This window comes from Lagopus leucura, unplaced genomic scaffold (genome assembly GCF_019238085.1).
Source record: "Lagopus leucura isolate 7727_CA_CO unplaced genomic scaffold, USGS_WTPT01 Super-Scaffold_100004, whole genome shotgun sequence".
Lineage (NCBI taxonomy): Eukaryota > Metazoa > Chordata > Aves > Galliformes > Phasianidae > Lagopus > Lagopus leucura.
In genome coordinates, this window is record NW_024962264.1 from 2798555 (window position 1) to 2819128 (window position 20574).

General features: G+C 33.3%; 1 protein-coding gene across 1 annotated transcript in view; it reads right to left on the reverse strand.

The window, feature by feature from the left end:
• FSTL5 (follistatin like 5) overlaps positions 1 to 20574 on the reverse strand; it is a 238833-nt gene that overhangs the window by 29833 nt on the left and 188426 nt on the right. The window contains exons 9-10 of the mRNA XM_042871332.1: positions 15382 to 15543; positions 13046 to 13180 (exon numbers count right to left, since the gene is read on the reverse strand). Of these exons, the coding sequence (XP_042727266.1) occupies positions 13046 to 13180; positions 15382 to 15543 (297 nt within the window). The remainder of the gene's footprint in view (positions 1 to 13045; positions 13181 to 15381; positions 15544 to 20574) is intronic.

Consider the following 20574-nt stretch of genomic DNA (forward strand, 5'->3'; position numbering starts at 1 on the left):
ATATATATATATAGTGGCTTTGGATTTGTTTGTATATGAAGAACTGGTAAAACAGTATCATATATTTAAAAACCCTTGCTCATGTTTTTAAACACATTGATAAATGCTGAAGTTTAGTATGTAGTTATGCAAAAGAAATATCAATATTTGGAATCTTTAAATTAATTTAAAATACATATTTAAGAAACACCTAGAAATACCATTTTTAGCACTAGTTCACAGCAAAGCCTAGTCCACTATTTAGTATTACCAATATTCCACTGAAAATACTTGAAACATTTCCTATTCCTGAAATAAATGAATCCTGAACTGAGATATAAGATCTGGTTGCTTAGAGAAAAGATATGACAATTCATGACAAGGCTTACATTTGATAGTGTTCCATGGTGATACATTTTTCTTAGTGTATGTCAGAAAAGATTTCATATATATATATATATATACACACACAAAAAAATTAATACCTATTTTTGCTTTCCATGCTTTTAAGACTTGATACTGTCTGTGTAATTGTATTTATCCTTTGCTCTGTCACAAAACAAATCACAAACCTTCATTCTCCTCTTCAATATTCAGAAATCCTTCCTGAGTATATATATATAAAGAATAACATGCCTTGTCTCATTAGGAAACAGCAGAAGCCTTGATTTTAGCAAAAATATTTAAAATTATGATTTGAAGAAATAAGAATGATTAAAGAATCAGGGAAGAAAACCAAACTCAACAATATATAGTCAGACTTGTTGGAAGATTTATCATATTCGCAAACAAAAGCTTACATTTTAAATCAGATTTTTTTGTTGTCACTCTTTGAGCAATTCTCTAAAAACTTTAATCCGTTTATTTTCTCCACCCTCCTCAAAGGGAAAGGCAAGTCACAAAGATACACATACATTCAAAGGATTATTTTCCACTACATTTTTTTCTTAGGACCAAATTCCCTCAAATATTGCTTGGAAAAAAAAAGGTTATTACTGTAACTGTAATCTATGAACAACAACAACAACAAAAACACACACACACACAAAAAGCACAAGGAACATCACTTCATTGCACTACAGAAAAATATGAAAAAATATATTTGTACCTTGCTCTCGCCACAATATATTTGCAACTGCAGCATGAAAGGGAAACAGCAGAAAACACAAATGAACAAGAAAAAAAGAAAACAACACAAAAAGATAAATCACTTCTGAAATAATTAGGATGCTTTAACCTCTGATTCACTAAAATCTGAAAATCAATGGAAACAGTGAATTAACAATAGGATGAAACAAAGTTTTCTATGTCTAGCAGTAAGGTAAAAAACAAAAAATGATTGAAGTTAAAATGAATCTCATCCCTCCCCATCCTCCCCCGCCACCCAAATTGACTCAATTAGCCTTCAATTCTGTGTTTTATGATTCATTATCAAAACAAAACAAAAACACATAAAACACATGGAATTACACATACGTGTATTAGGCACATTAACTGGAGGTGACACAATTTTGGTCATTTCCTTTAAGCACCACTGAATTTTGAGATTCATTTCAGAACATAGTTACGAGAGAAACATGCAAAGCCAACATGCATATAAAATGTTCTTCTGCACTGCTGTAGCATATCTATGACACTGAAGATGAATTGATGTATGATATTTGACTCTAACTATATTCAAAAGAACACAATTTGGGGGGGGGGGGAAGGTGAGGAATACAAGCTGGCATGGCAAGTATGTGTTTAATATTCGGTTTCCATGAAAATGTGAGTTGCATTTTATCATCTTGTTTGGTGTTCAGATTTTAGACCTTTGAGATCAATGAAAACTAATTATGATAATTTACTACTCTGTAGCTTTTTCTTCCTGAGGAGAAAAAGAAGAATTAAATTGTGAAAATTTTAAATCTTTATAGTTCAGCATAATATGGAACACATTGTTTAAAATGCCACACATGCACACACACACACACACACACAAACAAAAAAAAGTGTTTTATAGTACAGTAGTCTTAAGAAATAAAGAAAATTTTAAAGGACAGAAATACAGCACAGAGAACACACCACTTAATGGGCAACAAAATTGTGATGTTCATTGAAACACAATGTCGCAAAACTAATTAATGTAAGTTAAAAGGAAAAGGTCAGAAAAATTATTGAAAGAGATATTATTAGAAACAATGTTGGTTACTTAAGCCTGAGAATACACACAAGAACCATAATTAATCCTGACAAGCCCCAGATACTGTGGTTTTTCCCAAGCACCTTTTACTGGGCACTGTTGAAGTCAGGACTTTGTCCTCAACAGGCTTTCTGCCTTGTGCAGTGCAGCATTTCTCTCATTCTCATGCTCTGCCAGAATAGACAGATAACCAATGGATGGAGAGGCCCTTGGAGAAAGTTTCAGTCTACTTTCTTAAAAGCACATGGGTCAAAGTCTTGGCTAACAGTCATTAGGCTTTATTTTTTCCTGTGACTCTTCTATTTTTACTTGACTGCTGATTTTGTTTCATTAATTGTCTCAACAGAACTACTTCATTATGTGACCTTAGACATGGTATTTAAACTGTGTCACTCAGTTACTTCTCAATATAGTTAAGGTGACGATTACTTTTTAACCTTAGTGTGTTAAGTGTACAAATTAGAGATAATACTATATAAGTAGAAAGCAGCAGTGAAATGAAAAAGTGCTAGAATAAAATTTTTCACATTTCCACCACAGAACTTAAGTACCTTTCTTTCAAAATGCTTAGTCTGCATTCTGTTTATTATCTTTAAAACAGCTTAATTATATGACTTAATAGTGCTAGGTGTACGTTATTTTCAAATTGTAATTGCCTTGAGTCACTAGGATCCAATAAACTTCCAAAGGCCAGTATTAAAGCAGCATGCCATCTTGTCTCCAATTCAGGCAGAGCAGTGCCCCCTTTACATCATGAGGTAGAATTTCTGTTGGTTGAATTGCTGCTAGAGTCAAAATGGGACAACATATTTGAAATTTATTTCTCTATCACCTACTTTTCTACTTTCTCTTCTGATTTCAGGCCGTAGATTTCAAAACACCATAACTTTGAATAAAGTATTGACTACAAAAGCTGAGTATGCATCCCCTACAAATCCAACTTCTCCAAATGAAATTTCATGGTGACTCTTACTAACAATAGTACGGCTGCCAAATTTAGATCATTCAATGTATTTTGCTCCACGTGTGTTTTGGAACCCCCAATCTTCTTTCCTGTATGACAGTGTCTATATTCAGATGATAGTTCCATTTTTTTTTCTTGGAAATCTTATATATGTGTATTGTTGTTGTTGCTCTTTCTGAAAAAAAGCAAATTAATTTCCCCAGGGAAAGGAGGAGGATTTCCTATAAAATTAGTTTTCTCTTCACAATATGAGTAAAGAACCATGTAATTACTGTCATTTGATGTCCTATAAGTTTTGCCATTAACATCTACCTTTTATCAGTCTTTTTTTTTTCTTTTTTCTTTTTTTTTCTTTCTTTTCTGGAAGTAACATAGGAAAGAAAATAAAACGTAATTGCAACTATTCAACTCTGAGGAACTACATGAGATCAAATCAACTGATTTAAGATTTGGAGTACAGAATGTATTCATGTTAATGCAAAATTATATGCATGAGGTTCTGAGCCAGATGATGAAAAAACAACAGTTAAAGGAGATTAAAAGGGTGCTTAAAAAGCCTGGCTCATACATTTTAAAACAAACAAATTAGCCAGAAGAAAAATGAGACGTTTCAGAGTACAATATAAAATTACAAATGCCTACTTTCACTTTACCTAATAAAGGTCAAGAAACCTCACTTAGTTTTTAAACTGTGCCTATTACTTATATTCATGGAAGATCTCCAGCTTTGAAACAAAGACTGCAATGCTGGTCCAGCCACAACCCCTCTAGATGCTGATTATGTTAAAGAATATATTGTTTTGCTTTCTTTAAGCTTAAACAACAATCAGCATCTTCAACCACATCCTATACTCAATTATCACACATACTTACAAACTTTAAAATTTACATACCCCTGAAAAACTTTCTCAATTTAAGACAGAACACCGCCATCTGCTCTTGTGCCTTATTACCCTGATTTGTTAAAAGAAACATATTCAAACAACATACAACTATTAAATATTAGCAAGGATACATCTGCAGCCTAGCAGAGGACACTGCATTTGAAGACTTTGAACAGGCCACAGCTTCTGTGTTGGGCCTAGTATTTAAAGCCTTGACAAGTTCATGTGTTAGCACAAGTAGGGGCTGAAACAGAATATGCTGGAGCACCTTATGACACTGGTGAGTGTTATAACAGAGCAGGCTGTTTTCAGTCTCCCAGGAGGAGATATTTGGTTTTGTTTGTGAAGCAAGGTAAAAGCCAACACAGTAAATATATATATACACATATATATGTTTTTTATTCTATCTTATTGATGTGTCTATTTTAATACACCATTCACAGACCCGTCATATTAGTAATCATATTTTTTACTTTTGTATACACTAGCATCACTTGCTTCAGTGGTAACTACCTAAGAAAATGCTCAGTGATCTTTTAAATCTATGGTTGTTTTTTTTTGTTTTTTTTTTTTTGTTTTTTTTTTTCTTTTTAATTAAAAATTACCATTCTTTTGTATTTACTTTATGATCTACAGTTAAGCAACTTGGTCTTCATTTCTTTTCTCCCAGTGTTACACATTCTGAAAGCTAAATAAAAACATTTTCATTGATTGTCACTTAAGCAAAATGGGTATCAACTAAACCTTAACAGCTGACGTATCTCCTTGCTTGTCATGATAAATAAGCAGTGCAGTTCAAAATGGCCTTTGGAATGGGAAAAGACCAGCATCATATGTCATATATTATTCCAATAAACAAAAGAAAATAAACTCTTTCAAAATATAGATTCCGAGTCATTTACTTTTATTCCACATTTGTTTCATCCAAATACAAGCTTTGCATTTAAAATACTGTTACACCTTTAAATGCTTAAAAAAGCAATTTCAAGATGTTTGAAGGGATGTGCTCTGCATACTTCACTGATAGCCAATACTAATGGCACTGACAACTAACCTGCTTAATATCCCAGATGCATCATAAGAAGAACTAACCTGTTATATTCCCTTTTTCTCATTCCCTTACTTTAACCTGTTGCATAGTAAAGCCTTGTCTGGCAGCTGAACCACACAAATTTATTACTATCTTCTTTTTTTAAAATAATAGTGCTGAAAGTGAAGATAAGGTTAAAGTGATTCACCTTTTTTTCAGCATCCACTGTCAAGCAGAACGAAAACATTTACTGAGTTATCTGCTTTTAATTTTATTCTTATTCTATGTGAAATTCAGATTTGACAGGCTTACAAACAAAAGTGTAAAATGTAAGTTAACACATTTTTTCAGAGTTATCTACTGACTACATCAACTTTTATTAACATGAATATGTCAATACAAATTCTTTGAAATTCTATTCTGTTCTCCTGAACATGCATTTAAATTTCAACTCAGGTTGGGCAAAAATAATAACCAAACATTTTTATGAATACTAAACTCTTATTTGTCAGTTCGAAGTCAAAGATGAACACTTTGCTTTTGGTCATATGTGAGCTTCAGTCTCAGATGAACTTTTGGACATTCAGCTGATTTAATATATGTAATTTCAGATTGGGTACTCATATAGGACAAAATATTTATTTGTTTATACATCCCTATTTTAATATACACTCTTATAGGAGAGTAAATATTCAAATCTTTCAATAAATGATATCATATGGATTGGTATGATTAGCAAGAATTTGCTCCTTACCTTCAATGTTAATTTTTCTCTAATTTATTTTCTAAAAGAATTCAATTCTGGTAGCACATTAACTCAATAGAGACTACAATAAAAGGAAGAAAAAATGGCTCATGAGCTGAATTTCTGCCCCATACTTGCAAGCTTGAAATAAAGTCTTTGTCTATGATGCATTCAACAAGTATTAACTTGTTTAGCACTGCCATAAAATAAAATGCCAGCATAAATTATCTCTGAGAAAATTAGGTTAATAGGTATCATTCAGTATAAGATGTGACAGGAAAATTCTATTAAAGTTGCATAAAGCCTTTCAGAGAGAATTTAGGCCATAAATCACAGTCAAAAGGCTTTTAGTCTCACTCTGAGCTTTAGAAAGTGGAGATGCCTACTTGCTTATGATGGCCATAAAACAATGAGACAATAGCATACACATCACATAAACTCTTGCTAGGTGTTAGGACAATGACATTTTATTAAAAAGGCAATGTGATAAAAGCAGATCTACTTAATGGCAAGGCACAAATATATTATTTTGTAAATACAGCACCAAGACATGGTGCATGAGACAATTTTTACACTGCTCTGCATAACTTGATGAAAGGATTTGCAGAACTTGCTTTGCAATTTAGTGGGGACAATGACATAGTGGTCTAACTGAATAATACAAGATCCTGTGATTGATAACCAAGAGTAAAACTTCATGAATATTAAAGCATCATTGAGTAATATCAAGTTACTGAAAATGCATTAACAACATTATTTGATAAGATTTTTATTATGACAGCTATCTCCAGATGCATGTGTTTGTCTCAGTAAAATTTAGAAAAAATCTTAAGGAGCAAGCTAAACTATATTTTGGAAAACAAGAGTTTGGAAGACATCAAGATAAATGAAAATAGTTCAACTAACAACGTAAAAAAGAATGACAATTTTTTTATTATTATTTTTTTAGCTTTAAAAAGGTTTTTTAGCTTTCATGATCCGTGATTCGAGTTTGATAGGATTATGCGAAAACAAAATGTAGAGGAAATCTAACCCAAACTAATGCACCTGACAAAGTCAGGGAGAAAGAAAATAAATAAAAGGATTTTTCAAGCTACTCCAGTTAAAAACATTTTACAAGGATGGAAGATAAGAATTTTATGTACCTAAAAAATCACTCTTGGAAACATTCCCTTCCATTGGATGATCTGGTTTTTGGGTTTGTTTTGTTTTTCTCAGTACTGTCTTTTTTTTTTTTTTTTTCTTTAGAACACTAGATTAAATTGATGTACTCTATTCCAGCAATGTAATTAATTTGAATTAATCCCAAGTGAGGATAATTTTTTCTCCCTATCTCTTTCCAAGCTCAGGAAATGGTATTTATATTTATACTCTGTAACCATGCATTATATTCCCTATTCAGCGATTAATTTTAATAAAATATGAAATACATTCCAATGGTCCTAATACTTCCTAAATATAGCCTAAATACAAAAACAAAGAAACAGGAAAAAAACAGCAGATGGAAGCTGCCATTGTTGCAGTTTCTCCCTCCTCCCCTCGTGGTTATCACTGCAATCTGCATCTACAAAAAGGCAGTAACAAACTGCCCAGTCCACCCTCTTCAATATATTATTTAGTTACACTGTTGAATTACCTGCTCTATATTTTTGTTCTTCAAGTATTCCCTGAGTGTTTCAGTAAAAGTATGTTGAAAACCTTTACTTGCCTTGTGGGTTCAACGAATTGGGTGGATCCAACCTGCATTTGTGACTACCGAATTAAGGCACTGGCATAAATCAGCACTGCAGCTGTCAAGAATTTGTGCATTCTCACTTTAAACTGCTAAATTCAGTCACATGGTGAAGAAAGCTGTCCGTTGATAAAAGAATTGAGGGTTCTTTAACGTGCACTTGCATACACTGCAAGCTAGAAAATGAAAAGCCAGTTTTATCAGTTACTGCACAGGTGATTACTATTAGAATAAAGACCCCACTTACAAAAGGAAAGAAATAGTTTTTAAATAATAATAATAATAAACCAGCCTTAGTTACACTTAACTTCTAATTTTTCTAGCAGAAATTGTTCCAGTAGCTTTGTATTCCTTTACACCAATGCAGCAGTGAAGGCCCTGGATAAATATCACAAATGGCTGCTGGAGGTAAAAGAACACGATCTTGACTCCAGAGCTCCTCACGTTTCAATTCTACTGTTATAAACCACATTTTGTTAATGTTCTCTGGGCAATATTATTCCGTAAGTATTTTTATATTATATTTGCATAGAAGCAGGATGGTAATTGAAAACAGGGGGCTGATTAAATACTTTACAGCCTACAAAGCAACAAGAGAAGGTAAATCACACATATATATACTCAAGATAAATAGTATTTAAAAACTGGCATAAAAATAATTCCTAAATTAGTTTCCAGGAGGTGTTTGGTCTGCTGCTAGGAATTTTGAACAAATTTGAAGTATATAACTATGTTCAAGCAGAGCACTACTATATGTTCCTATGTTGTTCCCCTTCCATTCCTCCCAGCTCTCTGAAACATCATGATTCAGGTAGCTGCAGCCTAGACTGGAGTGCGTGTCCTAGACAGAAGAATAGACAACACTCCCACAGAATTCAATTCAGTCAGAAATTAAAGGAAGAAAATATAATTACAGGCTAGCTACTATGTTCTAATGGAAACCAGCTCTTGTCAAACAAATATGATTATATTCTCTGATCTAATTATGATTTTAGAAACATAAAAGTTCAATAGACGCAAATCAGGATTTTGCTAAACAACTAATTTGCTACCACAATTTTCTGATTACATATTAGAGTTAAACAATGGTAGTAATGTGCACATTAAGTGTATTAAAAACTGGCAATCTGATTGACCTGAAAAAGTAGTTTTTACTGTTATAATATTAGTAAATATTAGTAAATATACATAAACTTCTGCTGATACTAAGAAAAAAGGAGTGGATGTAGAATTCAAACATTACAATGTTTGTATTTCTTCACCTATCACAAAAAATAAATAAATAAAAATCCATTTGGTTTTGCAAACAGCCTTGCCTACTTTTAAGAAAATTTTATCAAAACTAATTAACATCTACAAGCCAAAAAGACACTCCAACTCCTATGATAACTTTTTTTCATGAGAAACTTCTACTTTGTGTGAGAGAAACATTAATATTTAATGATGGTACAAACACAGGGCAAGAATAGTTAAACAGTAATTCATTAGGACAAAAAGAAAGAAATGAAAGGAAGAACCGAATTCCAAAGGGAAACTAAACACAGTTCTGCAGTAGTGAAAGAGATTTGTTAATAGAGCAAATTAGAAAGAGAAATAGGAAACTCCCCATCTCTACATCTTTAATTCAGGCCTAGTTGCACTTCTGGGAGGACACACTTTAGGCAAACAAAGAGTTAAATCTGTATTTAGGAGTAACAATTTGCAATTTAATGTCTTGTTAAATGGAGAAGATAGATAAAATGGTTCTGTTGTGAATCCATAAAATATCTCTTCTGAAAAACCGAACTACAGCGGAAAGAAACTAGAACAATGAAACCAAAACCAGATTTTAAACTGGTATTTGTATAACAAATGTAATTATACCAGAGACTCCTTTCAACACAGATGAGTTGTCTCAGGTGTTTGTAGAGGAGCTTGACAACTGAGAAGACTGTAGTCTTCAGTGAGATTTAGACCAGGTTGGTGACTCCTAGAATGTTTTTACTAGATACATCAATGATCATCCAGCTGTCATCCAACTCAATGAGATCACTTCTAGATGGTTTTACTGCAGATTTGAGTTAAAACGAAATTTAAAAAAAATGAAAATAATTTCCAGTCCTTAGAGAATTAAAACAGAATAGATAATGCATTTAGCAAATTTTTAGACACTTCTGTTCTAGGAATGGGGTGTAAAGATCAATTTATGGCGTATGCTGTTTTGTTCTTGTTGACTATAAAATTCATGATACATTAAAATGCACATTGTGAAAAGCAGTTTAAAGAATCAGTAAAGAAGATCCTAGAAAAATAGAAGTAATTATTTTCTTTATGAAACCAATTTGCAAATTACTATAAAAATATGAATATCTAGTGGTAAAATCTGACAGACTGCTTTATGCTTTTATAAAATGCTGTCATGATAATAAAGTTTCTAGCTACAGTAAAGCATTTTCACGAAACATTGGCTTTCAGCTTAAGACCAAGTTTTCAGAGGTTAAAATATCATCTTCAAGAGAGATTACAAAATTCTAACATTTCTCAGGAGAGAGGAAAAGAGAGCAAAGATCACATGATAAAACACATGCACATCAGGAAGAAGGATAATGAGAGAACTGAACTCTTACATCTCTGGAAGAAGGCTTAATGGAACCTAATAGCAGTCATCCAACACCTGCAGAGGTTTGCAAAACAACAGAACAAGTCTCTTTGTAACAGGTTCTACAGAGATTGGTATCACTGGAAAAAACAGGCTTTCAAACACACAGGCCTTTCTTCAGGTTTTATACAGATACAAAATACCTCAAATCCTGAAAAATAATGACTACTGGGAGTTCAATTTCATGGCATTTACACACTTAGACTTGAGAAATCAAATAACTACTAGAGATGACAAGAATGATACGAGAATAACTAGAAAGATCTATCCTAAATTATTTCACAATATATTCCGTTTCGACGTATAATCCTTCCTTTGATTGCATTATCTTCTCATTTTGCTACTATCATCATTCTTTCCACAATACACTGAAGGTTTGCCCTTTGTTTTGTTTCTTTAGAATATGTAAGACACACACATGCATTAAATGTGTACGTAACTAGTGCTATAAACTTGAAATCCTAACAATCTGAAAACATTTTCAGACATACAGATGAAAAATATATTTGTTTATTATTTCAGTCTAATTATTTGTAATTCACTTTAATTCAAATAGAGGTACTGGCGCATGTAAGATTTTCTTTTAGGAGTTGTTTACACTAGCAAGATTTATCCATACCCAAAGGAATGACCTACCTATGTCAGTTCTGTTGTAAATATTCCATTCTCAAAAACCTGAATACTGAGTTTTCCACATAAAAAAATTGGTGATGTGTTACAAATCAGATTTCACAGATGACATCCAAAAATTTAGCTTATTATGCTAAGTAGCATTTGTAACGAAAAATGTTCAGACACATGGAAGCAGTTGATTGGATACATTAAAAAATGAAGGCTTCCTTTTATTCTTAACTATCTAGGAAATAAAAAGATACATCCTGGTAAAAATGGAACTACACCCTTATGTTCACAATGTTGCATATAAAATCACTGTCACGTTCAAGGCAGTGTAATGACAGTTTATATTTTAGAGCACCGCTGTTAAAAATTCTACCTTTTCAATAGCCAATCAAATAAATGCTTTGAAATTTATTTATTTATTTATTTGCTATAAGCTTTATTTTGCATCAAATTTTAGAAATAGGGAACCTCAGATTAACTGACAAGCTAGTCGGAATCTGTTCTACTTTTGTTCCAAAGCAATATTCTACTATAAAAAGGGAAAATGCAAACAAATAAAAGCCAGAAAATAGAAACTAACAACATTAATAACAACAAGAAAATATCACCCAGAACTTCATTAAACTTGATTATAAAGATAAATGTCAGCTAAATTCCTTAAAGGACGATAGAAGTAAAATTGGGGGACGAAAAGCCCCCAAAGTTTCATGCAAGCACTTTTACTTATGTAATTCTCTTCTTTAATAATTCCTACGTTTCTCCATGAACCAATTTTTTAAGATAAATATAAAGAGAAAAGTGTTAATAGTAAAGCCTTTGTACTTCACCATAACAGCTTCCAAAGCTTCCAATTTACAGCTAGAGGATGGTAAAGCATGTCTTGCCAGCAGTGCTCATTGCATGGTATGTAATTTTACAGATCATGTAAAGGTAGTTGATCTGAAATTATTGGATCAAACAATACTTGAAAATGGTATTTTGCATAATTATCTCAGATCAGGTCTTTTGGAAACACAATAGTTTAGATAACCACAATATTTGGAACTTGGACAGCTGCATATAAAGGTTTTATTGTTGAGGTCAAACAAGTCTTAAGAAACCATAAACAAATTCTCATTTGTCAAGGTTTTGTAATTTGACAACATTCATAACTCGTTTCACAGACTGCAAAAGGCAAATGAAAGTGACCGAGCCACTTCATATCACCAGTATTAGAAATTTAACATGATCAAAAGAGTTATTTATGCTCAGCTGCCTTCTCAACTGCCTGAGCAGTCATTTTTGTGACACTTAAAAACAACTGTTAAGAATCATGAAACAATGGTTATAATTAGCATTACTCAAATCAGCTAAATAACGATATTAAAACTGTAGGTATAAAATTTCCTTCCATGGAGGATTTCCTCAAAACATTTAAAATTTAATAAAGCTCTGGAGCTGAGCATATGGAACCAAATTCAGCATCTTACGAGAGGAAGTGTCAGACAGACTTGCAGTGCTACTAATCCTGCCTGCAGTATATTCTGTTGAGTACTCATCACTGTTGAATAATCTTTACTATGTGTATTTCCAGAAAATGTGTGCTATTGATAAAAATAACTGGTTTAAAAGAAAAAGTCAAAAGCATGTGAACTCAGGAATGAAGAAGAGAATATGTAGACAGACAAATAACAAGTAAAATGGGTTTATAAGTGCTGCTACCATCCCATGAAGGATAAAGAAAAACAGTTTACATTTGTAAGACAGATTTCTATGGCAAAGTGAACTCCTAACTTCATAAGCAAATGCAGTCAACTGCTGCTTCACATTTCTGGAGAGCCACAGTTAAAAGGGCACAAGACAGAACGGGCAAACTCGAACTTATCTGGACCTGATTTAGACATGCTGAGTACTCTCTGCAGTAGAGATCAAGTCCAGCAATGGCAAGATATCACGAGGGCAAAGTCTAACTCTTGATACATGTCAAGAACACATACACATTTTTTTTCTTTTTTCTTTGATTTCCCCTTGAAACCACCTTGAAACAGAACTACTGTTCTTCCTTATTTAGGCATCTTTTCCTTCATACAAGGAACAAACGTATCATGAAGAAACCACCACATATTTAAAAAATATGCCAATTCACAAAATGATTCAGAGATTCAATTTCATTTCTAAATGAGGTTCACACTCTGCCTTTTAGGTATTATTTACCTATTTTTTAATAATAATTTCACATTTAAGTGAGGGCTGCATGTTCTTTTTTTTTTCTTACTTCCCATAGTACTTACGGGTCTTTCGAGCAGAATCTTCTACAAAAAGAGAAGAAATGTCTTCATCCACTCCTGCTTCATTCTTTGCAATGCAAGTATATGCTCCTGTATCTTCATAGCGCACGTTACTAATGTGTACCTCACTGCCATTTGCTGAAAGGAAGGAAAATTCAACGTACAGGCATACTAAAGTGCTTTCAGATCAAACACTCAAAAGGCCTTCTCCATTCATGCTAATTAAACTGTTTTCATTCATGATTTCATAACTTGGAGACGTGCCAAATCTAATCAAAAGGTGTCCAACTGGGTAGTGAACTGCATGCACTATTATTCATCTTATGGATACATGCAATATCTCACTTGATTCTGCAGTTTGGATGTAAACATCAACCTGATATTTTATATAGATTTAAGTGACTGTGGTCATATTTATAATCAACTATGTTTCATTAGGTTGCGTTTTGTCTATTACCACCCTATTACAAGCTTTACAAACAATTAGGCAGGTTTCTATGGAATATAATGGACTACATTTTCAAGATAAATAATACAGAATTGTTCCTAGCAACCAGAAGCCCCTATGATTGCTTTTTTGTCAATGAAGCATGACAGAAAAGAATTGGTACTTTGGAATTTTATACCTACATCAGCATAGGAATCTATATACTATATATATATACTATATATACTCTAGAATAATTTCAGGAGTATTTTCAGACTGATCTTGGACAAAGTAAACACAAATGAGTTTTGCACATGCAAAATAAGCATTAGCACACAAATGAGGAGTTGTGCACCAGCTTGAGTAGGAATAGCAACAGAATCCAAATTTCTCAAGCAAAGGTTTTCTTAAATATTGTCATGTAAATAATGATGAGAACAATGACTCACTGCACTGTAAGTGCAGCATGCTTGTTCAGCTGTAAGATTTCAAAAACAACTTTCTAGAAATTCTATAACATGGACTAGAAGGGACACTAGGTCATGGTAAAAACCTCCCTCTGGATCTATGGATAATATGCTATGTCTAATGCATAGACAGTTCAACTCTGGGACAGGAAAAGCTCAGAGAAACTATAAAACTTTATCTCATATGAGTACATTCAGGAACACTGAATTAAATTGTGCTTTGCTGGTTCGTTTGTTGGTTGGTTTACAGAAGAAACATTCTAATTAAGTAATCATAAATATGTAACATGGAGGCAAGGGAACAAAAACAATCTTGCACTCAAATCCCTGAAGGGGAAATCAACAGAATGCTGCCATGAAAGATGAGACCACCAGGAAGAGTCTAGCACATTCTACTCATCTTTCTGTTAAGGAAATTCTTCACACATATTCAGGACAGAGAGCTGTGAAAGCACAGAAGCCTCCATCATTTAAAGAGAAGGTAAGACTCTACCGAAGCAGTTGCCATCTATCCCACTCTATCACTGCAGCCGCATTTCTGTTCTGTTTTCTGTTTGTTTGTTTGTTTTTGCAGAAGAATGAGATGATATTTTGAAGATAATACGGATATCATAAGGTTTATTCTTCAATGGATGATCAAAGTTCACCAGAAGGACTACAGACAAATGCCACTCTGGATAGTTTCACTGAAATCTACAAGCCCCAAAGATGATAAAAACTGGCTTTTACCATTGTTTAGAAGTTAGATTTCCCTTCAGCTGTGTAGGTTTCAACGTTCTTTGGTTGCTTTTGATTTATTCTAGTTTGCTTTTTTTAATTGTTATTGAGTACCTTTGCATGACCTTTGAGGTCTGCTGAGACCCCTCATATAAGAGCAAATCCATTTCATATATTTCTCCTGCTGTCCTTTTAGCCATCAGTTCCCTACTTCTCACTGAGATTCTTACAGTCAAAAAAACTCCTGTTTTCAACTGAGCCGCAGTAAAAGTCCAGTATCAATTTAAATCTGGGCTCATGAAAAACAATTAGATTACCATCAATGCATAGTTACGAATAAAATATGCACAAAAACATTGCTTCCTAATTTAAATAGAAATTCTGAATACACGTTGAATGGTACAAATGTACTTGCTGTGACAAACTCCAATATTGTAACTAGAACTGGGTTTTGGGCTGTTTCTCGTACTCAGAAGCCACATATCTTTTAACTAAGAAAAGCTACTGGAATTTACTGGTGATTCTGTTACAGTGTAAACCTCTTATTTTGATTACAAGAAAGCAAAGTACATGCATGCCTTAGGAAGAAATTTCAAGATATTGCCTAAAATGTTTTAGCTTAGACTTCAACCCTTGTTTAAAACTAAGCAATAAGAATACCAAGTAGAGAAACGATGCCCTCATAAAGCTTTTGCAACCTGTAGAAAACAATAAATACGCCCATTTACCTTGAAGAGTTAGCTGTTTAGATAACTTCGGAGTGATATCAATTCCATTCTTCAGCCAGCCAAGTTGTGGGTTAGGAATACCGTCAGCGTGGCATCGAAGGCTAGCTGTCACTCCTGGCTCCCTTGCCTGACTCTCTGGGTACACTCGGATGACTGGTGGAACTGAAGTTAGAAAACAAATATAATTTAGGGAAAAAAATAAAGTATTATTTTCATTTTAAAAAATCATTACAAACAATTCTAAAGACTCCTGCAGCTATATACAATGACAGCGCAAAACACAGATGTGACATTAGTCACATATTCACTCACATTCAACACTGAACTCTGTCAAATGAATTCATTAAGTAGAAAATGTTCTGTGAGAAAAATTCCTTTGCACCGTGTCAGAGAAAAGCCTGAATTCAGTATTTGGGATTTGAGTAATAAGATTTTTTCCCTTAAATTTCTTTAGAAAATACGAATAATTTAGAGCTAGGAAGCAGCCACCTGTGTACAGAGAGGGTCATTGTCTTATTCCACAAACCTTTTATTTAACACTTTCAATCCTACATTTACACTCTCACTAAAACACCTAACAATAACCTATCCTTCTTGTAAAACACAGATAACCATGGTTATGATACCTATCATTACCTTTAGTTTATACCTAATTACAACATTCTGAATTCATGTGAAAATTCCAAGTCTCATCTAGTAGGTATTAACAGTGTAAACTGTTATGCTTTCAAAGAAACTTCTGGCTCACTTAATAAAATGTATGGCACTGCATTCAATATATGCTACACAACTGCAGGAACTTCTAGATCTGATCCTATTTTTCCTTTTTAATTTATTTAACAAAACGTTTCTAGAATGAAATTTGAATTTTACACACATACAAAAAAGTAAATATACTGTCATACAGAATACTTGGTATTGCATTCTTTTTTAGGCAGATCAGCAAAACAATAAATTATTAACCATGTATAGAACAGTATATGCTGCCATTTGGGGGATAAATTAAATTAATATTGTACATGCTTTATATGGTAGCTAGATAACTGTGAATTTTACCATAGAGCATCTCACATATCTGAATCCGAGGCTTAATCAGATCAGCTAATCTTACTTAAGTGCTGATACTAAAGCATTTGGTTTGAATGGTTTATTTTTTAACTCTAGAGAAGTAGAGCTCGGACTAGTTCTTCCCAGCTTGATTACCAGAAAAATGTAAGAACTTGTGACAGCACTTTTAGAAGAATTGGAACCTTGCTGCAATGCATGCTTACCAACAACAACAAAAAATCTGCTGCATAGTGCATCAGTACTGGCTTATGACCTGGAAGAGGACATACTCGTATTGGCAAATACTGATTAATCAAGATTTAGCAGTATTGCTGTGTTGAATTTTTATATGAGTAATTGGTGATATTCTCCTTAATTACACATAGAGAAAACTATTTTGAAGTTCTTTCTAAACAAACAAAACCAAACAAACAAAAGAGCACCTACTTCTAATGAACGTTACAGTAGTATGTTCATCATCCAAAGATTTGTTTAATGTAGCTTTAAAAATGTGGAATACTTGGCCGGTGTCAAAAAACACAGCTGGATAGAGGATGAAATATCAGTTGATAATGAAAGAAGATAACAAGATCAAAAATTAACTGTGTCTGTTTTGGCAAGAGATTAAATATTTTCAAATGCTATCCAACTGTTTACAAGAAATATCCCAGCATGCTGTCCTATTACAGCATAGAAATGCCTCAGATTTCTAGACTGCAAGAAATACACATATGTATGGCATCTCAATTAAGACATAAGAATCAGAAGGTTTCAGGGATATTTTAAACCTAATTATAGATGAGAGTCTTTTCAAACAATATATGTGGAAAATTACACATAACTCCAGAAGAGCAAGTACAAAAATATATTAATAAAATTAAAAAATTGAAAGTTGTGGCTGCTAATTGCTTAGACTACCAGCTACGAGCAGCATGTCTATAACAGTGATTTAAGATTTCCACTGAGTTTCTGGAAGGGAGTGTACACAGATGTCTCTATTTCTATGCTCATATCAAGCCTAAATTGGTCATCCGTGTTCCCCGTCTAAATGTTCCCTGTTACCACTCTCCCGTGGGATCTGTGTGATACACTGTCCTTCCCACTGTGTTCTTAATTTCAAAATCCTCTCAACTGTATGATTGCCTGGCTTTTTCAGTACCTTATCTCCCAGACTAATTCTGCCTCTCTTCAAAGGGTCCAATCTTAATCTCTGCCCTCTTCAGCATTTCTTGACAGGAGGTTCTTTAATGACCTATGTCCATGTTGCAGATTTCCAGCGCATCAAACCCAAGTGGTTTATTTCTCCATTTTACCCGAAGAAGAGCAAGAAGCTCCATTGCCTTAGAGAGGGTATTGCCATCACTGAAGACTTACAAGCAACATCACAGTTCAAACCACTGATTGCAAAGCACTGCATACCAAATATCTATTGTAAGATACTGTTTGTTTTGTGCCAGTGGAATATTACTATTGCATATGAAAACTTGTGGGAACTTTACCATCATGTTCCAACAAACTTCTACTTGAGTGGATGAGAAAAGAAGCCTTCTATCTGTCTAATTTTGGATTTTTTTTTTTCCCAGGGAATCAGGGAACAAGGAACAGGTGCGACCTGGTGGAGGGAGGTTTGGCAGGGGGGTTGGACTCAATGATCTCTGGAGGTCCCTTCCAACCCCTACAATTCTGTGATTCTGTGAAAAGAAATTATTAATTTAGCTTGGGCAAAAGGGTGATCGTCCCCCCTCGATTCCACTCTTGGAACACCCTGAAATTAAGCTTTTAGCATTTGAGATTGGTATTTGTTTGTGAAAAGAATCAGCCTGACATAAATCCAGCAGTTGGCTCCTCCTTGTTTTCTTCCTGAATCAGATTTTCTATGTTAAATACACCACTTCAATATAGGTTTAATAATTATGTGCTTTTGGAAAAAAAATGTCATTTTACAAGATCTCGCATACCACTGGGAATGCATAACACCTGGACACATAAACCTGAACTTCTAGGCTCACAAAACCTCTTGAAAGAAGCTAAGTCATATATTGCCCATGAAATGTATATTCCTGTCAGTGAAGCATGAGTTAAACAACCTTCTTAGTATCAGGTAAATCAGACTGCAGGGGACTGAAGTGTAGAACTAGCTTATGTTGTCAGATGGATTCATGATTAGCAGAATCATGAATAACACAAATTTGGATGAATCCTGAATTAAGTTCAACAAGACACATCACATTCTTGGCTCCAACTATGATGAATGTGTAACTATTCAGTTATTCTTTCAATTGTTATAAAAACTGCTGAAGACTATTTCAGCCAGGAATAATAGGAAAAAAAAATAGGAAAGAAACAGACTGTTCAAGTTGTCTGGAATCCAGAGAGAATGCATTTGTTTAAGAAAGTAACATAATGTACTTTGTTCATCATATTCTTCCATTGCTCAGTATGACAACTCTTCTCTTTGATTGAACTGATATTTTGCTTTGAAAAACAAAGATGATAAACTATTCCTCTGACACTATAAAACATTGACTTATATCTGGCTGAGGATCTAGACTCTTTCATTACCTTAAGGTACTAAAACTTTTCTTTCCAGTACGCCTCTGTCTTAGCACTACATTGAGGAAAAAATCTTGTCACCGTTCTGCAAATAACTTGCCTTGAGTAAGTTCAGGGAGTAGGATACCATCATTAGTAATACACTGAAAGATAAACATTACTGTAATACTATGTCTAAGTATGTTTCTAGAGTAGCTCTGAATCTCAAGACAGACAGACTTTTTGTTTGTAATGTCTAATGACCTTTTATTTCTTTCTCTTTTGCTATAAGCAAAATATTACAATTTATTAGTTAACTTCCGATTTTCCATTTAACTGATGTATACTCTTTATTTTGCCTTAAATAGCTGAATATTAACATATAAAGCAAACAATAGATTAATGTGTTAAAGGGCATTTTAGAAACAGGTGGCTCTCTACTTATTAAAATAACCTTCATTACAAGAAAATCTGAGTTATTTACAAGGGTTCACAACTTTGTTTGGAAAAAAAACTCTACCAGCATTCCCTAAAAACTTTTTGAAATATGCTGTGGAAAAAAAAAGAGTCTAACAGTCACAAAAGAAATTATACAAACATTTGTGAAATACAGATGACTCACCTCTGTATTTATGTTCTATTTGCAGAAGATTCTTTTTAGAGAAAAGAGAGATCTTAATGATAAATTGTGGAGTTGATAGCATAGATATTTTTGGGGAGCCATAATTAGATAGCTCCTCTTTGTCTTCAGTGATATTAAGACCAAAACATATCCATCTATCATTATCTAAAAACAGACTTCCAAATTCATGGGTTTTATGATATATGATGCCAACAACACTGAAGGAAAAGTACTTGATGGCATGAATTTCATTATCACAAATATACAGAAGAGGAAAAAAAAACCAAAATGACAGGCTCAGACTCTCATTATTGTAACCATTTGATAAAAGAAAGACTGCGGGGAAAAAAAACTGGCTTTTGGTGGAGCTGAAGACTCAGCAATTTCGTGAATGAATAAGACCAAATCATTTTAGTTTTTAGAAAGGGCATTTTGAAAACCTTTTCTGTTGAATGACTTTTTCAGTGTTCAATCAAACAAAACCTGGCTGCTTCTCTTAAATATGTCAGCAGTGTCAGTCACTTAGATCATATAAATGAATCCCTATATAAGTGATACACCTATATTTTGATAGTTGATGATTATAAGTGGTACACCTATAGAATTTATATTCTGCATAGGGAATTATTCAGAAGTGCATCATGAATTTAAAGCAGAGATTTCAATACTGCAGATGTGTTTTTGACATAGTAATGTCCATTATGAGTTGACTTCACTATTTTAATACTTAACGCATAGTAGGAAAAATAGTTTTTGTAGGTAGGTGCTATAATTCAAACTAATCTTATCAGCACCTCCTCTATCTCCCCTGAACACAAGAAAAAAATCACATAGAAGTCTTAATAAAACGATCAATAATACAGTAACAAAACTCACATTGTGAAAGTTTTAAGTATAATCTAAATGCTATTAATTAGTATTTTTAATGAAAAAATACTCTTGAACTATTATATCTTTGCTGATATTTTTTTACATATAATTTATAGAAAAAA